The 24083-nt window shown below is 37.6% G+C and overlaps 1 protein-coding gene across 1 annotated transcript in view; it reads left to right on the top strand.

The window, feature by feature from the left end:
* The first annotated feature begins 3009 nt into the window (after nucleotides 1-3009).
* LOC128739387 (putative protein TPRXL) overlaps nucleotides 3010-24083 on the top strand; it is a 94779-nt gene continuing 73705 nt past the window's right edge. The window contains exon 1 of the mRNA XM_053834869.1: nucleotides 3010-3169. Within this exon, the coding sequence (XP_053690844.1) occupies nucleotides 3010-3169 (160 nt within the window). The remainder of the gene's footprint in view (nucleotides 3170-24083) is intronic.

Raw genomic sequence — 24083 nt, 5'->3', positions numbered from 1 at the left:
AAGTAAAAATTAGAAAATAGTAAGCACGAAGCGGAAAGTAAAAAGTTAAGGGGACGTAAACCACTAAATTTTTTGAAAAAATCATAAATTTTGCATTTCTGATTTTGATTCTGCAGTCTTTTCCGCTTATTTTGATATTATTTTTATAATGATCCGACCACGGAAAGTGGCCGAAAAACGATCGAACACATAAGCATTCCAGTGCGATGTGGAACAACCTCGTCAGAATAAAACGCTGCTCCTGTAAAACCACGATTTTCAAACTTTATGTGCCTTTTTCTCAGAAACTACACAACGTATCGAACAAACTTTTTTTTGTTTTGTTGGTAGAAGCTTGGCAAAGACTTTTATAACTTTTAGGCTTTGTAAACGAAACACAACCAGAAAAAAAGAAAAAAGAAGACAAATTTTCATTTTTTCAGTCATCTTTTTTTCTTCTTTTTCTTTTTTCTCAAGCTGTGTGTAGCTTACAAAGCTTAAAAGTTATAAAAGTCTTTGCCAAGCTTCTACCAACAAAACAAAAAAAAGTTTTTTCCAATACGTTATGGAGTTTTTGAGAAAAAGGTACATCAAGTTTGAAAATCGAGGTTTTACAGGAGCGGCGTGGTTATTCCACATCGCACTGGAATGCCTATGTGTTCGATCGTTTTTCGGCCACTTTCCGTGGTCGGATCATTACAAAATTAGTATCAAAATAAGCGGAAAAGACTTCAGAATCAAAATCTGGAATAAAAAATTTACGATTTTTTCAAAAAATTTAGTCAGTTGAAAGATGAAAGATGAAAGATGAAAGATGAAAGATGAAAGATGAAAGATGAAAGATGAAAGATGAAAGATGAAAGATGAAAGATGAAAGATGAAAGATGAAAGATGAAAGATGAAAGATGAAAGATGAAAGATGATAGATGATAGATGATAGATGAAAGATGGAAGGTAAGAGATGAAAGATAAACGATGAAAGATTAAAGATTAAAGATATATCATAAAAAATGAAAGACGAAAGACGAAATATGAGAGACGAAAGATAAAAGATTAAAGATTGAAGATGAAAGAGAAGCATGAAACATAAAAAAAGTAATGCCATAAACGTTCTTCAGTATTTGACCTTTCTTTATCGACAGACTACGCAGCCAGTTATTAGAGTACTGGAAAATTACGGGGCTAGTGCAACAATCCTAGTGACTCTATAGCGCCACCGGTCAGTCGAGATTCGAACATACGACGACTGGCTTGTTAGGCCAGTATCGTACTCCGGAGCTAACTGGGCGGGCTTGAAACATGATGGTCGTAAAAATTGAAGAATTAAGATATAGGATAAGGACTTGAAAATGAATGAAAAAATCTCAAATTACAAATATACTTCCTTTAGTCTGAGCTAATATTTTCCGTGTCAAAAAAAAAAGTGACAACAAATTTTAAACCCAGACAAGTTGGGGCTAGAAGCTGTTACACCAACTGGCGTAACCACCAACGCCGGAATGAGTCTTATTCTGCTTATCTCGCCGGACTGTGTTTGACTATAAACTAGCTTCGGAATGATTAATTCGAAACATTCGATCTGTACACATTCGATTGCGCCAACTCACAACTGGGACAGGTCGCTATTAATAATCTTGTATTCGAACATAAACATCCACACCAGTCTCTCTATATATGTACCTATACGTCCGTGCAACCAGCAGATCGCGACAGCTGATTAGCAAGAGTTTATTTTGCGCCGCAGAATAAAAAAGGTCCTTACAGATGCGATCTATCCGTACGAGCACAGCACAACAATAACGCAATCAGATTGCTACTTGGGCGAAAGCCAATTGATGATAATTAATATTATTAAAAACAAAATTATGAAACCACCGACCGCCGCGCCGCAGCAGCAGCAGCAGCATTTCAGCCGTTCTCAATGCATGGTCGCGAGGACAGTAGTTACCGTTCGGATAGGGTGGCAGGCAATCTGGCAATCGTGTGTTTTTTTTCGCTGTACACAATCTTACCCGAAGACTTGCTCGAGCCTAACTGGACGTCACGGTATTCAAGTGGACACGCGCGTCTAACAGATTTGTTTGGTCTTCTGAAATAGCAACAAATCCTTCGCGGAAAGGGACGACGGTCGGATCGGAGGCGGGTGCGCATGAGAAATTAAAATAATTTTTGTTTACTATTACAGCTCGGGGCGTTCATGTATACAAGTTCGCTGGCATGACGAGATAGAGGCAAATGGAGTGACGGAAAAGTTAAAACCGGACTCGACACAGTGACGCCAGCAGTGACTTAGGATGCCCAACGGTTCTTCGTGTAAAAACCAAGCCAGGCTGCTTGCAGTGCACTGGCCAAACGGGAAGGGTGCTCGCTCATGTAGTGTCAGTTTGGCTGGCTCGTGCTACTGGGTTTCTGGGTACTGAAGTTTATGACCTAAGGCTGGTGGTTGGCAGAGCGACTACTTACAGAAAATTAGATAGGATTGGCTTGCTAAACGAGGATTTGTTTACTGGATTTATGTCAAAATTGGACCTGTTGATTGCAAATAAAAGCGTCTTATTTACCTTTCTAGGTAATGAAATTACTAACGTTTTTTAACAAGCCGGAGATTACAAGCTTAAGTGCTGTCAATTATCGATACCCATAAAATTGCACTCACTGCAGTTCATAAATCACTGACACGATCCTGGCATTACCCGCGCGATGGCAGAGCTTCACATTACAAGTTTAAGGCTTGCCAACAGGTGCCACTCCAGGAAAGAAAGAACCACACATACGCAGAAAAACGAGAAACGAAATCCTAAATCTCCTTTTTTATTACGATTTTGATGGTGCCATATTCTACTCCCTTCGTAATAGCAATGGTCGACAGCATATAGGGAGTAAAAAACAACATAAACATACAAAAAAATACACCCAAAACCACCGTCGTTTTCAACAGACCGATAAAGAAGGATGCCAAAAAGGGGCAGGCAATGGCTCACATGTTTTACGCTTCTCTTCCGAATCCCAGAGACATGTGGATTCGAGAGGATGGGAAACGTTCGCCTAATTTGGAACAACTACCAACAACAACAGCAAGGACAACAAGTTGCAGTTCATCATACTCATCTCGATCTCGATGCAAAGGACATCAGTGCAGTGCACACGACCGATTCCATCCAAAAACGAAATTTGAACGGACCCGTAAATGGTAGCGCACACTCTCTATCCCGAAACCCGAAAGGAAGCGTGAAGATTTTCTTTCCTTTTTCCACACTCTGTAGCTAGGTATGTACACACAGGCGGACATATGTAATTCGAGTGCATTAGCGGCTCAGGTTTCTCGAGCAGCTTTGAGCAGCTATATGTTAACGGCTTATGCTGCCGTTTCTGTTCTGTGAACATCTGAAGTAGCAAGTGGTGAACTGAACTGTCAGGGATTGGATCCGATCCGATGGCATGAAATGGGAATGGATTTGGAAGCTTCTGCTGTCAAGAATTGGAACGAATTGGAATCGAAGCTCGGGCTGGCCCATGTGTTGTATTTTATTGAGTGTTGTATTGAATTGGATAAATTTTGGGCACTCGTTATTATTGGTAATTTTACTGTCGCGGCGAGTAGTTTTGATTTCTACGTACTTATAGATGGTTTTAGGGTTCACAAAATTACATATATTACTGACCCCATATAAATAAAACCAGTTTAATTAATGTAGCTTGCATTTTGGCTATCCAAAATTGTACAAAAAATTAGATTAATTTGATGCTTTATCAATAAAAAAAAATAAATGACAGCTAAAAGTTTTTATTTTTTAGTTCTTACTTTTTACTTTTTAATTTTTCCTTTTTACATTCTTCTTTTTGACTTTTGATTGTAGGCTATTGATTTTTGACTTCTGGTTTTCAACTTTTGATAGTTGACTTTTAATTATCGACTTTTAGGTTTCGACTTTTGATTTTCGGCATTTAATTTTCGACTTTATATTTTCGAATTTGATTTTCAACCTCTGATTTTCGAATTTTGATTTTCGATTTATAAATTTCGACCTCCGATTTCCGCTTTTGATTTTCGACTATTACGACAATTGATTTTTGATTTTTGGTTTCCGATTTGGAATTTTCGAGTTTTGATTTTTGTTTTCTGATTTTTAGCTTTTGACTTTTGGCTGTCAACTTTTGGTTTTCGACTTTTTATTTTCGATTTTCAATTTTCAATTTTTAACCTTTGATTATCGACTTTGGATTTTCGATTTCTGATTCTCGACTTTTGATTTTCAACTTTTTCGACTGGTTTTTAAATTTTGATTTCCAATTTATTGATTTTCGGATTTTTATTAAAATATTTTATTTTCGTCTTTTAATTTTTGACCATCGATTAGTGATTGTTGATTCTCGGCTTTTGATTTTCAACTTCTTCACTTTTTAATTTTTACTATTAGAGTAAAAACTCTACTCTACTCTACTCTACTCTACTCTACTCTACTCTACTCTACTCTACTCTACTCTACTCTACTCTACTCTACTCTACTCTACTCTACTCTACTCTACTCTACTCTACTCTACTCTACTCTACTCTACTCTACTCTACTCTACTCTACTCTACTCTACTCTACTCTACTCTACTCTACTCTACTCTACTCTACTCTACTCTACTCTACTCTACTCTACTCTACTCTACTCTACTCTACTCTACTCTACTCTACTCTACTCTACTCTACTCTACTCTACTCTACTCTACTCTACTCTACTCTACTCTACTCTACTCTACTCTACTCTACTCTACTCTACTCTACTCTACTCTACTCTACTCTACTCTACTCTACTCTACTCTACTCTACTCTACTCTACTCTACTCTACTCTACTCTACTCTACTCTACTCTACTCTACTCTACTCTACTCTACTCTACTCTACTCTACTCTACTCTACTCTACTCTACTCTACTCTACTCTACTCTACTCTACTCTACTCTACTCTACTCTACTCTACTCTACTCTACTCTACTCTACTCTACTCTACTCTACTCTACTCTACTCTACTCTACTCTACTCTACTCTACTCTACTCTACTCTACTCTACTCTACTCTACTCTACTCTACTCTACTCTACTCTACTCTACTCTACTCTACTCTACTCTACTCTACTCTACTCTACTCTACTCTACTCTACTCTACTCTACTCTACTCTACTCTACTCTACTCTACTCTACTCTACTCTACTCTACTCTACTCTACTCTACTCTACTCTACTCTACTCTACTCTACTCTACTCTACTCTACTCTACTCTACTCTACTCTACTCTACTCTACTCTACTCTACTCTACTCTACTCTACTCTACTCTACTCTACTCTACTCTACTCTACTCTACTCTACTCTACTCTACTCTACTCTACTCTACTCTACTCTACTCTACTCTACTCTACTCTACTCTACTCTACTCTACTCTACTCTACTCTACTCTACTCTACTCTACTCTACTCTACTCTACTCTACTCTACTCTACTCTACTCTACTCTACTCTACTCTACTCTACTCTACTCTACTCTACTCTACTCTACTCTACTCTACTCTACTCTACTCTACTCTACTCTACTCTACTCTACTCTACTCTACTCTACTCTACTCTACTCTACTCTACTCTACTCTACTCTACTCTACTCTACTCTACTCTACTCTACTCTACTCTACTCTACTCTACTCTACTCTACTCTACTCTACTCTACTCTACTCTACTCTACTCTACTCTACTCTACTCTACTCTACTCTACTCTACTCTACTCTACTCTACTCTACTCTACTCTACTCTACTCTACTCTACTCTACTCTACTCTACTCTACTCTACTCTACTCTACTCTACTCTACTCTACTCTACTCTACTCTACTCTACTCTACTCTACTCTACTCTTCTCTTCTCTTCTCTTCTCTTCTCTTCTCTTCTCTTCTCTTCTCTTCTCTTCTCTTCTCTCCTCTCCTCTTCTCTTCTCTTCTCTTCTGGAACTCTTCAGTTTCGGGCTGAGCTTTAGCTTCAAAAAATCTCCAGTAAATTTAGCTTGATTTTGTGCTGAGATTGGTTTTATTGACTACATTGAATTAAGGGGTTATATAGAGCTGGGAGGGCCAAAAATGGAGATTTTTCTAGGATTTTTCTAAAGACAACTTTTTATCTTACTAAAGGGTAAATTTGTTACGGTAAATTTTGATTGCATTTTAACACATATAATTTGTAAAAATAGTTATTGAAATAGGGTTACTGTATGTAACCCCTCAAAATGCAATTGGCGATGTCTACGTTGCTGATATTGTTCAGTGTTTTGCGTGAGAAAAAAAGAGAAGGAAGTATATTTGCTGTTGTCAACACTCACGCGTTGACTGTTCGGCATGAGATTTTCTGTAAGTGCGGGTGGCCTACGAAATCTCTTCTATTACAATTCGAAATTATAGTTTTGATAAAAAACACCACAAAAGAAATAAACTCCAGTTGAAAATATTATAAAAGAAAATCAACTAAAAACATTCAAACCTGCGGTGAAACTAGTAATTGTTAAAATTATTTACATTTAACCACGAATATAAATAATAATATTAGGAGAAATTGGAAATTAAATTCTCGTTTGAACTTCAACCCCATTTCCTTTTCAATTCCACAACAGTTCCAACTCAAACTTAAATCAAAACTCAAATATTACAGTCGGCGTTCATATGACCATCTGGCGAATAGTTTATTCATGTCCTATTTCATGTCCCCAGTTTAGGTCCTATTACAGCATCAATTTTAGGATCAATTTCTTTTTCAAGTTACGTTATTTACATTCATTTTGAAGTAATATTTCTAGTTCAATTTGAAGTAAATCAAGGACAAATTAGTTCAAAATCAAGTCTAATTTCATGTCCCAGTTTGTGTGCCATTTGAAGTCTGATTTAAACTCCTATCTAAAATTTAATTTTCAGCCTACTTAAACTTCAATTTAAGGTTTAATTTCAATATTCCTTTTTAAGTATGATTCCAACACAAATTGAAATCCAATTTTATGTCTAATTTCTAGTTTAATTTGTACTATTTATTTGTTTACTTTCTTTTTAATGGGGCTTTCAACCGGTGGTTGGTTCGCCACATAATTTAAAGTAAGTCCAGTGCAAGTCCACTACAAACCCCATTTTAAGCTATATTTCAATTTAAGGTTCAGTTTCATGTCCTTTTTTAAGTCAATTCAGTTTACGACCTATTCCAGGTTCAATTTGAAGTAAAATTTCTAGTTAGTTCAATTAAAAGCACATCATGTAGAAGTTACTTCAAATTCAAGTCCAATTTAATGTCCAAGACTAATTGGTCGGTGTTAAGTCAGACCGAACCAAGTGACAAAACTCTGATTTCGAGAAAATCGCGTTTAAAGTTTGCTGCTCTGTATGGTTTATAGCTATAAATCGTTCGAAATCATTCCATAACTCTGGCTATTTGCAACATTTACGTAGTCTGATTAGAGTAAAATGTAGCTTAGAAACTTCTTGATCGTTTGCTGTCATCAACTCATTTTTTTTTAAATTTGCGACTTGGTTCGGTCTGATTTAACACCGACCAATTTAATTTCAATTTAAAAAAAAAATATCAATTCCAATTCTAAATCTCATTTCATGTCCAATTTGAAGTGCCATTTCAAATTCAATTGAAAGTCTCCAATTTCAAATCCAATTTTAACTCTGTTTCAACTTCAATTTTTTGTACAACTTCATGTCCATCCATCCATCCATCCAGTTTGAAATAAAATTTCTAGTTTAATTTGAAGTAAATACAAGGTACAAGTACAAGGAAGGTACAAATTCGAAACTAATTTCATGTAGGGTAACTGGTGGTAAAATGCCCAGTCGGGGCAAAATGCGCCGCTGTAATATTTCACGAATTACTCACTTTTAAACTGTAATTCAGGTGCCAATCGCTTATATTTTACATTACAAACTTGTGTTGAGCATATAAGCTTTCTAAATTACATAAATCCTATGAAAAAACAAAAAAATTATTTGCCGTCTTATTTCTTACAATTTTCGCAACTTTTTTCGTAAGACATTACGCCACCAATAAACAATATTACGTATCGGTAAATGACTCTTGTTTTGAACAATGGTCTCGGTATCCAGCAGCTAGTGTAAAATTGCATAATTGAATTATTATTTATGTGATTTAAACGATTTTTTTAAACAAGTTCTAGCGGGGCAAAATGCGCCGTGAGAAGCATGAATTTACTTGCAGTGCAACCAAACGTTAATCGATCTAGTAGCCCATACACTTTTAGGCAAACGTCAAAACGTTGGTAAAAGCAAAAGGCAAAGTGTTTTTTTAATTCTGATTCGCTCCGAAAAACCCGGTTAAAATGTCGCGAAGCTACATAAACAACCCACCGTGGTCTTGGCCGGAGCCTGCCACTTGCGGCGGTTGTGAAAACCAGTGAAAAACAGTGAAAGACGCGTTGCCGGCAAGGTACCAAGAAAAACCCTTGTGTGATATCTTAGCATCGACCGCTCCAGCGAAGATGGACCTGGTGATTGCAAAATCGCGATCCAGAATAACAGATTTAACAAGTAGGTAGGTCCTCACGCTGTTCTGAGTCGTGCCGGGTTTGCATTCAAATAAAACAGACAGCGCATTTTGCCAGTTTGTTGTGGAGCATTTTGACCTTTTGTTGTGGTTCATTTTGTACACACCTATGCGCATTTTACCCCTAACGAATCTGAAAATAAATTTTCAAATGCCTTATATAATTTCACGATTTAAACGTGTTTTATTGATTTTTATGCTTCAGGACGAGCATGTTAGGTAGAAAACTGTTCTACTTTAGGGTTTATAGTCTAGTTTCTGGAAATGCATTCCGCATTGATGAATAATATGATATTCTTCTTAACGTGGGCATTATACCCCCAGTCCCCCTACCATTTTTTGTCCCATTTCAAGCCCCATAGCAAGTCTAGTTGTATCTCCAATTTGAAATCCTAGTAGGTATAACCCTATTTTAACTTAGGTTTAACTCCATGTCTCTTTTCAAGTCCGAATTCAATTCAATTCGAGGTGAAATTTCTGGTTTAATTCAAAGTAAAGTAAGTACAGATTAGTCTAATTTCACAATTTCACGAATTTCTAATTCAATTTAAGTAAAATTGTAAGTCCTATTTCTAGTCCCATTTCAAATTTAATTTGAAGTCATCAATTTGAAATCTAATTTTATCCTTACTTCAACCACAATTTTAGGTTCATCTTGATGTCCTTTTTCATGCCCAATTTCAGGTCCAGTTCTAGGTTCAATTTCAAGTTCAGCTTGGAGTAAAATTTTTTGATCGATTTGAAGCAAATCAAATACAAATTTGTTCAAAATTGAGTCCAATTTCATGTCCCATTTTTTCGGCCCATTTTAGTCCCATATAAAGCCTAGCTTCAACTTCAATTTGAAATCCTATTTAAACCCCATTTTCACTTTAATTTTAGGTTCATTTTCATGTCCTTCTTCAAGTCCAATTTCAAGTTCAGTTTGAAGTGAAATTTCTAACTTAATTTTAAATAAAGTCCAAGTTTTAAGTAAATTAGTCCAATTTCTAAATTCAAATTCTAAAGTCTAATTCAATTGGTAGTAAAATTTTTAAATCCTATTTCCAGTCCAACTTCTTGTTGAATTTCAAATTCAATTTAAAGTCGTCAATTTGAAATCCAATTTTAACTTTATGTCCATTTTGAAGTCTAATTTTAGGTCCAGTTTTGGGTCCAATTTCAAGTTCAATTTAAAATAAAATTTCTAGTTTCGTTTAAAGTACAAATAAACAAGTAAACAAGTACAAATTAGATCAAATTCGAGTTCAATATCATGTCCCATTTTTCGTCCCATTTCAATTCTCTTTTAAAGTCTAGTTGAAACTTCAATTTGATTTCCAAATTTAACCCTTTTCTAATTTCAATTTTAGGTTTAACATGTTATTTTTAGGCATGTCTCTTTTCAAGTCAAATTTCAACTTCTTTTGGAAGTGATATTTTTAACTTAATTTAAAGTAAAGAAAGTCCAAATTAGTACAATTTCACGTCCAATATAAGTCCCATTTTAAGTTTTATTTCATACATTTCTTGATTATTACCTTCCACACTAAGGCGAACTATGATAAATCCGAAGAAGTTATGACGTTCACAACAAACATGATAGGCGACGTTTTGATGACCAACCCGCGAAAAGTTTATTAACAAGTGACTTGCAATGATTCATTGCAAGCCCAATTTCATATCCCTTGTCATGTCCCATCTTATGTCCCATTTCAAATCCTTCTACAATTGCAATTATAAGTTTAATCTCGTTTAGGTTTAGGTCAATTTAGGTTCAATCTCGTGTCCCTTTTCCGGTCCAGTCAGTTTAAGACCTATTTCAAGTAAAACTTTAAGTCCTATTTCTAGTCGAATTTCATGTCCCATTTTATGTCCCATTTCATGTCCTGAGTTTAAGTTCTATTTCAACTTGAATTTTGAGTTCAGTTCAAATCCTATGTCAAAATCAATTTGAAGTATTATTTCTAGTTCAATTTGAAGTAAAGCATGTCAAATATAGGGGCTGCTTCAGGTCTAATGTCGAATTTCACGTTCAACTCTAAGTTTGATTGGTTTTAAATAAAATGCTTCGAATTCATTTTAATTTTAGTCCGGCTTTGAGTTCAATTTAATTCCAATTTAAAAATCCAATTTTAAATCCAATATAAATTACACACCACTTTTAATTTCAAGTCAAAATCCGAAGCTGGGTGACCCTTCTTCTGTTTGTGTCTGGGCACGTCAGTGAACAAATCTAATTGAAAAGTATTTTATCAACATTCAAACAACACTAATCCAAATCTAATGTGTAGGTAATGAAGTTTGGACAATGCTTGTAAGCAATATAAGCCTAAAACAAAGTCATGCAGAGAAATAAGATAAATAGTTTAAACAAAACTATATAAACACTGAGAAAGCATTTGAAGAAAATTCGAACAACAAACTGACACAAACTTAGTGTAAAATTCAACTTAAATAACGTCATACATTCATCATTAATTTTTGGTTGGTTGCCTTTTATATAACTTTGTCAATACTTTTATTAGATTCCGTTTAATTTAAAACAAATTTTGCCATAACTGTATTTTGCTTTAATCTCAGGTTTTCCTGGTGCTGTGGAGAGTCATCTTCACTTAATTCAAACTTTGTTGCGTTGGAAATTTGTTATGCTTTTATACTATCTAGAGGTTTTGCAGATTTTGTTGAAGTTTGTGTTTATCTTTAATACGTCTCAATTTTTTTCGCAAAAAGAATTGTCTATTCAGCAAACGCAATTTCCTGACAATAAAACTCAATATTACTGCATCAGCTACAATGAGTGCTTAGAAAATTTCGCAAATCCATTCAATACCAAAAGGTTTTAATTGCCCTGAAAACTTTTTCCTTTTTTCAGACAACCATTTGCCCCGCCCCAATCCATTCCACTTTATGCAAATCATCTAACAATGTCATTTTCTATCTCTCGTTTCAGGTAAGTGTGCCCCGGAGGTGGCTCCCCCGCACCCCATTCACCTCATTGCAACTTGGAATAGCAAGTTTTCGCCTTGCTCCGGTAGTAAGCAAAAAAAACTGAAAAAGAACCGAAACCATAACGGAACAGGTTATGTGCTTTCGAGAGCCTTAGAATGCACCCCCTCGCGCGTGTCCCGACAACATCCATCCAGATTAGCTTGCTTACTTACTAGCTCTCTTGCGCAACATTAATTAACATCTTGCCTACGCAGCGCAACAATCGGGGTGCCTGCAATTCGGCCCAAGCTTGCCCCAGCCCAGCAGAGAGTAAGCTGTCATCCTGAGGCTTAAACTCCCTTCCCCCTTCCGCACGTACTCGCTCCGGCTTTGCGCGCTGATTCTGAGGAACTGGTCTTTCGGGTCTGCCCGCTTTGGATAAGTGAAGTGTTGGTAATAAATCCAGAAGCGTTCAGCTATTGACCGCTGCGTCCCACTCGGTAAACAAAATCACCATCGGGTACCCCGGTTGTGGTCAACTGCAATGGCAGGCCATTAAACCCTTGACTTTTTGCGCTTCGACTTGTGCGCTGCGCCGCGCTGCCTGGCCAGGAAACGTGGGTTGACATGTAGAACTTTTCTCGAATTTTCAACCGCGACTGCACCGTCCGAATGTAACATTGAATAACCGAAGTCCCCTACCATTAGCGAGCTACTCGAACACCGTTTCCTCCGTCAGCTGAGCTGAGACGGTCAAAGGTACGGGTAAGAACTCGCACAGTCCTTCGAGGCTCGTAAAACTTGTGTCAAAAACCAGTTTTCCAGAAGGCCCCCATCTGATGCGATCCAGTCGTAAGAACTGCACAAAGCTTGCATCAAGCCCACTAACCCGTCAATCTGTGTGTATATGTGAGTGTATGTGTCTTTTATCCCTCCTCGCACCGCACCTCGTCGCACCGCGCGTCCGCAAAAACAGAATCACGATCATTATGGTGCGGATTTTGCGCGTTTACTTTGCACTACAGCCAGCGCAGTGCGCTTGCATACTGAATGTGTACACTAAAGCCAGGACTACAGCAGGGGAGGCTCTTTGTTTGCGGCCTGCCAGCAACGCCTGATTCCGCAACATTTCGACGAAGCACACCAGCAGCGGGTATCACAATGGGCTCGTAGATTGATACGGAACGTGCTCCATGGCGGCCTCCTGGATCTGTCGTGTCGTGCGGTAAATATCCCAAACTCCCGAGAGTTATGGATCGTTACCATGCGCACTCCCACCCACCACCATCCGTGCAAAACACCCGTTCGCGCGACACATACGGTGGGCAATGTTTGTAAACAAAGTTTCCGTTCCTTTTGCTGCAAGCGGGAAGCACAGTGCGCGAAATAATAAAAAAAAAATCTATTGCATATCTGTCAGAACCGGTTCTGAGATCGTTCGGGTCGTGTTTGGATGCAACTGGCTGTCCGTCCGTCCGTCCGCTCCGTGCTGCTGGAAACCGTTTACGATCGATTGCTGCCGGGGGGTTTCCGCAGGGACACACGATCGACACGCGCGCGCGAGCGTGAGCGCGAGTGCGGGGACATGGCAGATTCAATGTCAAGTAGGTTGCGCACCACGACCGAGGGACGACGCTCGCTGGTTACTGCAGCGGCTGTTTGTTGCTGAAACCCGGGAGCCTAGCAGCTGGTTTGCCACCGACACAACACCACCAGTTTTACGAGTGGTTACGACGAGGCCTTGAAGTCGCCAATAAGTTGTTGCTGCTGCTGCTGCTGCTTTTTCGGGTTGTCAAACATGGAAACCCGCCCCGCGGTAACGGTGGCTTACGCTGATTGACCGTAAACGACAGGCGATTAATTTTGCATCCAGGCATGCAGGATTATGCATGATGCGCTCGGTAAACAAGGAAAAAAAGCTAGTTAAATGTGATCGAATGACGGGCCAATTGTTGGATTTTATATCCAAACACGGTGGGGGGATGATTGACATCCCAAAAGTGAACGTTTTACTTGTCAACTCAAGGCTAAGTGCATTGCAAGTAATTTGTGAATTAGAAATATTAGGAACGGTTTATTATGAAAATTGATGCAACTCAAACTCAAAATAAGCCGCCAATATTTATTTTTAGATATAAATGCAAATGCGGTAGAATCAGAAATGTTCTGCTGTCTACCCTACGTTTCCTTCTTTTATTATGCAATGTAGCCGCACGGTATTTATTCCGCACAACATACGGATTGTGAATCCATGTAGAATTGCTTGGTTATTGTTTAATATATTTCGAGTTTTTTAACGTAGGAGTAGGACTACGTCTTACCGCAGGTTATCATTCCATAATTTTGTTTTTATATACTTATATTTTTATATAAAATATGAAAGATTGCTTACAACTTTGCCAATTACGAATGGATTTTCATGGTTTATTTAGATACCGATCGACTCGAACTGATCTAGCAATCATGTGGTTTCCAATATAATTTTCTTTTTCAATCACGAATGACCAAAAATTAACGAAAGGTTTCAAGGTCAAATATCCCCATACGGGATGATTGCATTGCTTCACAGACAGGGACGACAGATAAATACATCTTCTGTTTACTGAGACTTCGATTACTTTTTTTTTTAAGGCAAAGCTCCCTCGTCCCAACAGGTCGAAATTTTTTTTTACGATGTTCAGACTTATACTAATTTGATATCTGTGCTTGGGAAGTATGCCATTAAACCTCTGATCCTAATAACATTTCTAAAGACCGCTATAAACCTAGACCAATTTGATGTTTGTGTTACGGAAGTGTGCCAGAAAAGAGTGAGTGAGCCTCCTCATCCCAACGAGATTTCTTAGGACCGCGGGAAATCTAGTCCACTTTGATGTCCTGAAAGTGGACAGTTATAAAAAAGAGTGAGCGACCAACCCCATCTTTCGGCCGATTGTATCCACATACTGCAAGAATTTATTCTAAACTGATGTTTTATATGAAAAAGGGGTTGACGGAATATTCAGGCTGAGTTAGAATTAACTGTCTGATCCGATAATAGGTTTTGGGCGTTTAATTTGTTGCTTTACAGTTATAGTTGCATGCAATTGTTTACATACTTTCGATTGTATTGCTGCAAAGTGTGAGATAACTGATAAACAGAGTGCCAAAAAGAACACTTAATGGACGTTAGCTAATTGATGATATTTTAACTGTCATAATTTTAACTCGTCGTTTGCATGTTAGTTGAATGTAAATTATATTTCAAATCAACCACAACAAATGGTGCTATATATGCTACTAGCTGATCAGACAAACTTCGTATTGCCACAAATTAAACTGTGTTGTACATAAATCGTGAATCTCGGATGACCTTTGTCTCGAGTTTTGCAAGTTTCTGGAGAGTTCATGGGTGTTTTAATATACAAATTTTTCTCACTATAAAGTAAAAAACAACTCCCCCCATTGCTTAGCCTGATAAAATAAAGCGGATAGCATTTAAATATTCGCCATTATTACAAACCATTTCGCCGAATACCATTTTACGGAACACCAATTCTCGGTTGACTATAACGCGGAATATAGAGTTTCGCAGAATACCATTTCGCGAAAAACCTTACGCGGTTATACATCCCGCGGTTATTATACGCGGTTATTTCACGGAAAATCTTTACGTAAAAAGTACCATTTCGCAGGAGTGACCCAACTGAAGGAAAGTAATAGAGGTCAGTAGATCTAGGAAAATAAATAAACCTAGATAGAGGTGGTCTCTACGGGGGGCTGCCCCCCGCAGTGGCCGGCGCTTCCGACGGCAGGTCGCCGGCAACACTCGCGGCCTGTGGCCGTCTCGCGCTGAATTATCTAATGTTACTATTGATAGTTTTTGGTTGTCTTGTTATTGATTAATGTTTTATGAAGGAGTCTAAAATTTCTCGAGTTCGATTAGTTTCTGAGCTACACAAACCACAGGGGTGAGGGGTCTCAAAGCATCATAAAAAAAATTCCTGCCTCCAAAACCCCTTACATGCCAAATTTGGTTCCATTTGCTTGATTACTTTTCGAGTTATGAAGAAATTTGAATTTCATTTGTATTGGAGCCCCCCCTCCTAAAAAGGTAAGGGGTCTCAATTCACCATAGAAAAAATTCTTGTCTCCAAAAACACCCACATGTAAAAATTTGTTCCATTTGCTTGATTAATTCTCGAGTTATGCAGAAATTTGTGTTTCATTTGTATGGGAGCCCCCCCTCTTTGTGGGAGGAGGGGTCTCTAACCATCATAAGAACCTTCCCTGGCCTCAAAAACCCCTATATGCAATTTTTCACTCCGATCGGTTCAGTAGTTTTCGATTCTATAAGGAACATAGAGCAGACAGAAATCCATTTTTATAGGCATAGATTTGTATAGGAGCCCCCCCCCCGCCTCTTAGTGGGAGGGTGTCTTTTGCCATCGAGAGAACCTTCCGTAGCCCCAAAAACCCCTACATGCAAATTTTCACGCTGATCGGTTCAGTAGTTTTCGATTCTAAAAGGAACATAGGGACAGACAGACAGAAATTCTTTTTTATAGGTATTTGCAAGGAAATTGACGATAGTGAACCAGTGGTACAGTCAGTCCACAATCATGGGTCACACAATTGTGGGTCATTTTAGCTTTAGCTGCTAATTTCCGCTTAAATATCGTCTAATGATTGATCAAATTGTTAGTGCTACCTACGAGGGATAATTTTATCAATGAATTAGTATAATATTTATGAATTAATTGGTAGATAAAGCTAAAATAACCCATAATTGTGTGTGACCCATGATTGTGGACTGACTGTAAATGATAGATAATAGATATTATTTATTTATTTTTTCCGTTCAACCATAAGCTGTGCGTCCAATGACAAATATCTTATGTTTCGAACAAAATCCTTAAACCAGTTAACATTCGTATCAAGCGGTATCAAGCGTATCAAGTTGATTAGTGCTACAAGTCACTTAAAAATTTTCAAAATGCGATATCGTCGCCAATCACTAGAAAAAGTGTGATTGTGGGCTTGTGGCCTGATGAAACTCTTAATGGAACTACAAAACTTCAAGAAATGGATATAACTAATATACAGAACATGAGCATTTAGGAAATGTTAACTTGGCTTCTCGTATCAAATTTATAGGAATGTTCCAGAGCATTTATTACAATACAGTACATTAAAAATTTGCGTGACAAACATTTGTAAAATGTCAAGCATTTTCGAACTGAACCTACATTCGTAGTTGTATGTGAGCCCTTCGTTCGTTGTTAACTCGAAAATATGTCCGTGAGTAGAAAAGTTAAAGTTTTACTGTCAGATCATCCTTATCGAATTGGTTTGCAGCGACCGTAATAAAATATCCCATAGAATAATTAATTAATTTTAGCAGTATACATTGGTTTGCAGCACATGCGCATTAAATTTTATCGTGTATATTGATATCATAGGTAGATAAAATCAACGTGCCATCGAAAGTATGCAATTTTTGAAAACTGGTCGTTTTAGCAAAATAAATATATTCAGTTAGTCAATCTCAATTTCTAGCAAAATCAATTTAGTTGCTTCCTGTGACATGAAAACCGATTGAAAATAACTTTCTTTCTGTAAAACACTTTGCTTTGATACATTTTTCTTTGTGAGCTAAAACAGAATACAAGAATATGGCAATATGGCCTCTCATAAAATTGATAACTGATTGATAACTAATAGATTTATTGCGGTTTGACAAGCTATCGTTATAAGATCAATTTCGTTTGGTGCGCCATATTGTATTGCTACGCCACAGGTACGGTAAGTTTATAAGAGACGTGGTGAGCCAATTAGTTTTATCGCGGTAAATAAGCAACCACAATAAATTTGCTTTATTAACAGTTTTATTATGGTTTTATAGCTAGCTACAAGTGTATTTTGACTCGTATCCTCTTGCTATTGCGTAATACTATAATAGAACCGGAGGTAATGATTACTACCGCATTAAAACTCATATAAAATTCAAGTAAAACCAAGTGACTTTAGAATTGTTACTTGGGTAGTCCTCACGGGCAGCTTGGCTAGTCCTCACCAGTAAGCTGTACAGAAAGACGATATGAAGCTATGTTTTCGCGATTGTGTAGGTAGCAGAATGTCACAACAACTGTTTGTTTTACGCTTGCGTGAGCGTTCTTTCTATCTCGCGTGAGAGTAGACATCGTTGACTTCTTGCTCGATTTGCAACATTGTTTTAAACATCTTTTTGTAACTGTTTTTGCGTTGTTTACAAGGCAACAAAACTGTTGTCTTTTTATTGACATCTTTTTGCTGTATTTACTAAGGCTGTGTGAGATTTCGCAAAATTTCTTGTTTACCGAAATTTCTTCTAGATTGTATGGGAGATCACCATTAAACTACAGTTAACGGTGTGGTAAATTTCGGTCAGTTTCGTTAGATTTCGGTAAACTCGAAATAGCCTTAGCATTTACTTCGGATTCGTTGTCTTTTTGTAATCTTTTTGTCGTCTTTTTGTTATCTTTATGTCGTATTTTTGTTGTCTTATTACCATATTCTTGTTTTTATCAGCGGCTCATTTTTTGACCTCTACTTTTGTCATTTTTGTTGCTGTTTTTGACGGCTTTTTATCGTATTTGTCGTCTTTTTTTGCTGTTTCGCTATCTTTTCGTCGGCGTGTAGATTTTGTCTAGTTTTTATACCTTTTCAACGTTTTTTTGTCGCTACTTTGGTGTTTCTTTATAAGCATTTCGCCGTTTTCAATTGTTTTTTTTTGCAATTTTTGCTGCTGCTCTGGCGTTTTTTTTTTATTTATTTATTTGAGAAGGGAAAAGCCCGCTGGAGTGGAACAGCTTTGACATTCCTTCTCCAGTAGGCACAAAACCTCCTATCTTTTTGTACCAACAGTTTCCACCAAATGATACATAGCTTTTTTAACACTTAAAACTAGGAATACATTGCATTAAATACTAATAGTACAAAAGTTTGAGCTTAGGAGTAATAATTTACTTATAACATGATTAACAATAGTTACATTTATTTCAAGGCACGACAAATTTTTTCTTTTAAAACGGTACGAGATAAATTAAATTCGAACACACTGTGACATTGATTAAAAACACGACACATGCTACTGAGAGGCTCGTTTCTACCGTAGTTGGTACGTGAGACAGGCAGGTAGAGAAAAGCATGGGATCGAAGAGTTCTACGGCGGATGTTTATGTTCAGCAGTTGTAGAATGTCGGGGCAGTCAATATATGATGTTAGGATATCGGACATAAAGGTAGCCTTGGCAACCTCACGCCGTAGTACCAAGATATCAAGACTAATAAGGTTACACCGATCTTCATAACTTGGAAGATTTAGAGGATCATTCCAAGGTAGAAGTCGTAGGGCGAAACGCACAAATTTACGTTGAATGGCCTCAATCCGTTGAATGCTATTTTGATAGTACGGTGCCCATACATTTGAAGCGTATTCTAGTACTGATCGCAATAAAGAACAGTACAAAATTTTTAAACATGGAATGCTCGTAAACTGTTTAGTGACTCTGAATAAGAAACCAAGATTTTTAGAAGCTTCAGAACAGATAAAAGCTATGTGATCCTTAAATGTCAATTTTGAATCTAATAAAACTCCTAAGTCTTTTACAACGTTTTCCCGCGTAAGAACAATGTCCGAGATTTTATAATCAAATGATACGACTGATCGTTTGCGTGTAAAGGAGATACAAGAGCACTTTGAAACATTTAACACCATTCTGTTGATATTGCACCAATCAGCAAAGATCTCCAACTGCGATTATAAAAATTGGGTGTCCGAGATATTCTTAATTATGGAGAATAGTTTGAAATCATCGGCATACGATAATTTCATGCATTTAAGGGTAAGATAAATGTCATTAAGGTACAGCAGAAAAATATAAGGACCTAGATGACTTCCTTGTGGTACACCAGATGTGACAGAAAAAGGTAGAGAAATAGTATTTCCAATTTTAACGGACATAGTCTTACCGGTAAGATATGATTCAAACCAGTTAAGGATATTGCCACTTAATCCAAGCCTCTGAAGTTTCGAGACGGCGATCTGATGATTTATTTTGTCGAAAGCTGCTGATAAATCCGTATAGATTGCGTCGACCTGGAGAGCCTGGTTTTGCATTGAGCGAGCAATGAAGGGTGTGTAGGAAATCAGGTTAGTACAGGTTGACCGTTTGGATACGAAACCGTGCTGACTTTTATCAATGTAGCTAGAGAAATTGTAAGTAAGGAATTTCAGAGCAACCAGCTCGAAAAGCTTTGCAATGGCACAGAGTGATGCTATTCCACGATAGTTTGAAACGATTTGTTTTGGACCTTTTTTATAGACTGGAAAGACATATGAAGTTTTTCATGCGGTAGGGAAACTACCCGAAAGCAGAGATATGTTGAAAGTGCGGACCAGTGGAGTACAAAGAACCAAACCACAATTCTTCAGTATGATTGAAGGAATCCCGTCTGGACCAGGATTTATTGAGCTTTTCAGTTTCAAGCACGCATTGAGTACATCTTTTTTCATTATTTTTTGACATTTTTCCATCGTCATCGTCGCCTCTTCGTGGTATTTTCGTCAGGTTATTGCAGCCTTTTCGATACTTTTTAACCATCTTTTGGTCATCTCTTTGTTGTCGTATAAGTCATCTCTCTGCCAAATTTCTGACGGCTTTTTAGGTTTTTTTGTTTGACATTATTTCAACGTACTTTTGCCCTCTGTTTGTCGTTTTTTTACGTCGACTTTTCAGATTCAGATTTTCAGATTTTTGTCGTTTTTATCATCTTTTTTTGTTTTGTCGCTTTTTTGATACTTTTAAACGTCTTTTTGCCGTGCTTTTTTTGTCGATTTTAGTTTTTGCCTTTATTTCGTTATCTTATTGTTGTCTTTTCTCCGCATTTTCGCCGTCTCTTGACATCTTTCTGTGGTGTTTGTCATTTTTTGCCGTGTTTTTTTGTTTTTTTTTGACAGTTTGACATCTTTTCATCGTATTTTCGCCATCTCTACATAGTTTCTTTAACTCTTTTCAGCGATTTGTTGTCATAATTGAACTATGTCTTGTCCGCGATTATATGTTGTAATTGTTGTCATATTTAATCGCTTTTTTGTAGCCTCCCGTCTTGTAAAATGGCCTTTTCGCCAGTTGGTCATCACCTTTTCGTCATGTTTCCGCCGTCTTTTTGCTGTCTTTTCGTCGTCTTTATGATAAAAAGAAAACTTATCCAATTTAATTCTACTGCTATCCAATTTAATCTTCTAAAATATACATATTAATCTTGACAGATACGTATTTCGCCGACGACTTCGAAAACAGATACTGAGGAAACCTGCAAGTCGTAGGCGAAATACGTATCTGTCAAGAATAAAATATACATAGTAGAATTAAATTGGATGAGATTTCTTTTCATTTAATTTCCAGGTTTCGTATTCTACTAAGACGCTCCAAAAACTTCAGTCTTTTTGCTGTTTTTTGTCGCCTATTTTCTGTCTTTTTGTCGTTCTTTCGTCAGCTTATTTTTGTTTTTTTTTCGTATTTGTCGGATTTTTGTCGTATTATTGTTATCTTTCCATCGTATTTTCGTCATTTGTTCATTTTTTGCGTCTGTTTAGTGTTTGTTGTTTCGTAGTTACTTTCACGGTGGCTTTTGCCGTTTTTGTTGCCTTTTTTTGCTGTTTTGGTGTCTTTTTGTTGTCGTTCATTCGTCATTTTTTTCGCTTTCACCAGTTTTTTTCTATCTTTTCGTCATTCTATTTGCTGTCTCTAAAATAAAAATGTTGTCTTTTCCTCATTCTTTTGTCGTTGTTTTGCCTGTTTTGTCGCCACCTTGGCTGTCGTTGGTGTTTGGGCGTCTTTTCAGCATATTTTCGAGTTATTTCCGACCTATTACTATGGCTTTCCCTCGTACTTTATTCAAATTATTATCTTATTTACACGATCCTTTCATCACTTTTACGGGAATTATCACCGCACTTTCGGTGTCTTTTCTAACGGACAGTAATAAAATACTATCAAACTACAGAAATTGTATTAGAAACTGTTGATATGTGCGAAGACATTGAAACGTAAATATTTTACTTTTCTTCACCCAAAAAAAGTATTACCGTCAGTATTACCGGGCCGGAAGCCCTAGCCAAAGCCTGAGAGTTGGAAAAATATCATGCCATCAAAGCATATAGTGGTGAAAAGTTCTATTCGCCGTCGAAGTGAAAGTTCAAATTGGGTAGCCATTAGCCATTGGGTAAAAAATGTGTAATTGTTCAAGGGTAGTGCCTTCTGGGAAGTTTTTAAATAAAATATAGCGCGTCTTTCTGCACTATTAGGGTGACTGTGAATTCACCTATTAGGGTGATACAAGCTTTTGTTTTTTTTTATTTAAAAAGAATTCCTCCAAAATGTTGCAGAACATACTAAAATAAGCAACTTTGCTGAAAATATCAACTATCTATCTCTTACCAGTTGTGAAATATAATGATGTGTTAAAAAAAGAGCACTTAAAAATTAATTATGTTCCATGATTGATTACACATTTTTTACTCAATTGTTAATGTCCGTTCTTTTTCGATTCTGGACCACTGTGCATCGTCGCATTAAAGTAAGTTCGCGTTAATCCAAATTACCTGAATTTACAATTAGATAATTCAGGCACAACAAATTTGACATACTCATGAGATTAATGTCATATTTACTTCACATTATAGGTATGTTATACGGTAGTTTTCGAAGTAGCAAACTGAGTAGCTAAGTAATAAAAATCACAATTGCATCAGCGGTAGATTCAACCTATTGTTCGACACTTGCCATTCAGGGGGTGCTGCCAATTAACGATGACGTCATTTAAAGTGAGCGGAAAGTTTTTTTTATGCATTACCAAGCCCCTTCACTGGCTGTGCAAACACCTGAGTGCCACAGCTGTAGGACTGACTCCCTTCCTTATGCAGAAACTGGGTGCCATGCTGTCTAGTCTAGCGCACTGAACCAACAATGCTAAGCTGCCCGTGCTCAAATCCCTATAAAGCCGTCATTTCGCAGAATCCGCCGGCAATTGCTGCACATAAACTATGAGTAATTACCATGTTATTTCTTTGTAACACTTTTGCTTTCGACGAGATAATAACGACTGTTTCCATTTTAATCGGTTTCCTTAGTCTATGGTCTCAATCAACGAAGTCAATTGTTTTAAGCTAATCAGCAATGCAATTAGGATAATCTCAACAAAACGTAAATCTTCATTTGGAGGATAATTTTATGTTGCTTTCCGTAATGAATCACAGCCGGACGGGTGTGTTGCGCTTCGGGTAAAACAGAATAAAATAAGTTTCACAGACAAACAACACCGAAAGGGAAGAACCGACGACGGAGCAAAATCAATAATGATCGTAAGGAGAGCTTCAGCTTCGCATTTATTCAAACATTTCGCAACGTGCTCTCGGGTGCTTCAAAGTTCAAGTGTTCGATTCTTTTTGTTTATGAAGTAAACTCTATAATTACACGATCTCTCCTCTTCCGAAGCCACATAGAGGACTGACTGACTGAATACACATTTTTGTTTTGCTCTGTATTTTCGTCTAAGCATTGACTTTAGTTCAGCCGAAGGTACAATGTTCTGCCCGGGAAGAAGTGTTTTTTTATTTTTATTTTATTTTCGAAGTCTACAACAACTGGCATAAAAGAGTTCTTTCTTTCTCTTTGGATTTTCCTGCTTTTCACTTTACTTCTGTTTCCATTCGATTCGCGTCTTGTCTCGGATTGTGCCTGCCTGCTGGCTCGACTGACCCATGCTTGCTGGCTGGCTGGCTGACTGTATAATGATGAGACAGCGATCGCGTGATGCCTATGCCTGGTGCACGAAGGAAACACAAGTGTGCCTCAAACTTTGACTGGCTGGGTCTCTTTTCTCGGTGATTTCTTGTTTTTTTTCGACCATCTTTCTCGTTTGGGTTCTTACACTCGGACAAAGCCGAGATGATGCCAGTCGAGGGACGAGCGTAGTTCTACGGTTGGGCTTTACCTCGGTCGGGAAACAAGTTTTTCTCCACACCCGTCGCCAGTCGCCCCCTCCCCATTCGATACCATCGACTGGAGGCTGTTCTTTCCAAAGAACTTTAACTCGCTGATGACAGGAGCGACGTGAAAAGTACAACGAACCTTAACGCGTACATCACGATGCATTGTGTACCTTTAAGTCGATTGAAAGGTGGCTCGATTTATCATGGTCCTTAGGGGTGTTGCGAGCTGCCCTAAGTATATACCTTGCGGTAGTTTAGATTTTGCTGAACCCTAACAAGTTCGTAAATTAGAAGTCTAGACGAGCCATTCGTCTAAACAAATATATATAAAAAAAACTTGACCTCAAGTCAACTTCTAATGACCACTACCGGATCGGGTACCATTTTCTACGTATTGAAACCGAGAGACTGCGTCGGACTTTCTTTGGAACCCATGATTTTGTACGAAGATGTTCGTTCGTTTTGGCGGGAAAGCCAAGCACATTTTGGATGCTGCGTAATAAGAAGGAGAACGACTGACTTCAGATCTGTCGAAGTGAACATCCAAATGTTGACAGTGGATTTTTCAGTTTAAAGCCCTCTTCTTCCACCCAATCAACAGCAAAACAACAT

Source organism: Sabethes cyaneus, chromosome 3 (assembly GCF_943734655.1).
Source record: "Sabethes cyaneus chromosome 3, idSabCyanKW18_F2, whole genome shotgun sequence".
In the NCBI taxonomy this organism is placed as follows: Eukaryota; Metazoa; Arthropoda; class Insecta; order Diptera; family Culicidae; genus Sabethes; species Sabethes cyaneus.
Note: the sequence above shows the minus strand (reverse complement) of the source record. Positions and strands in the feature narration are given on the sequence as shown.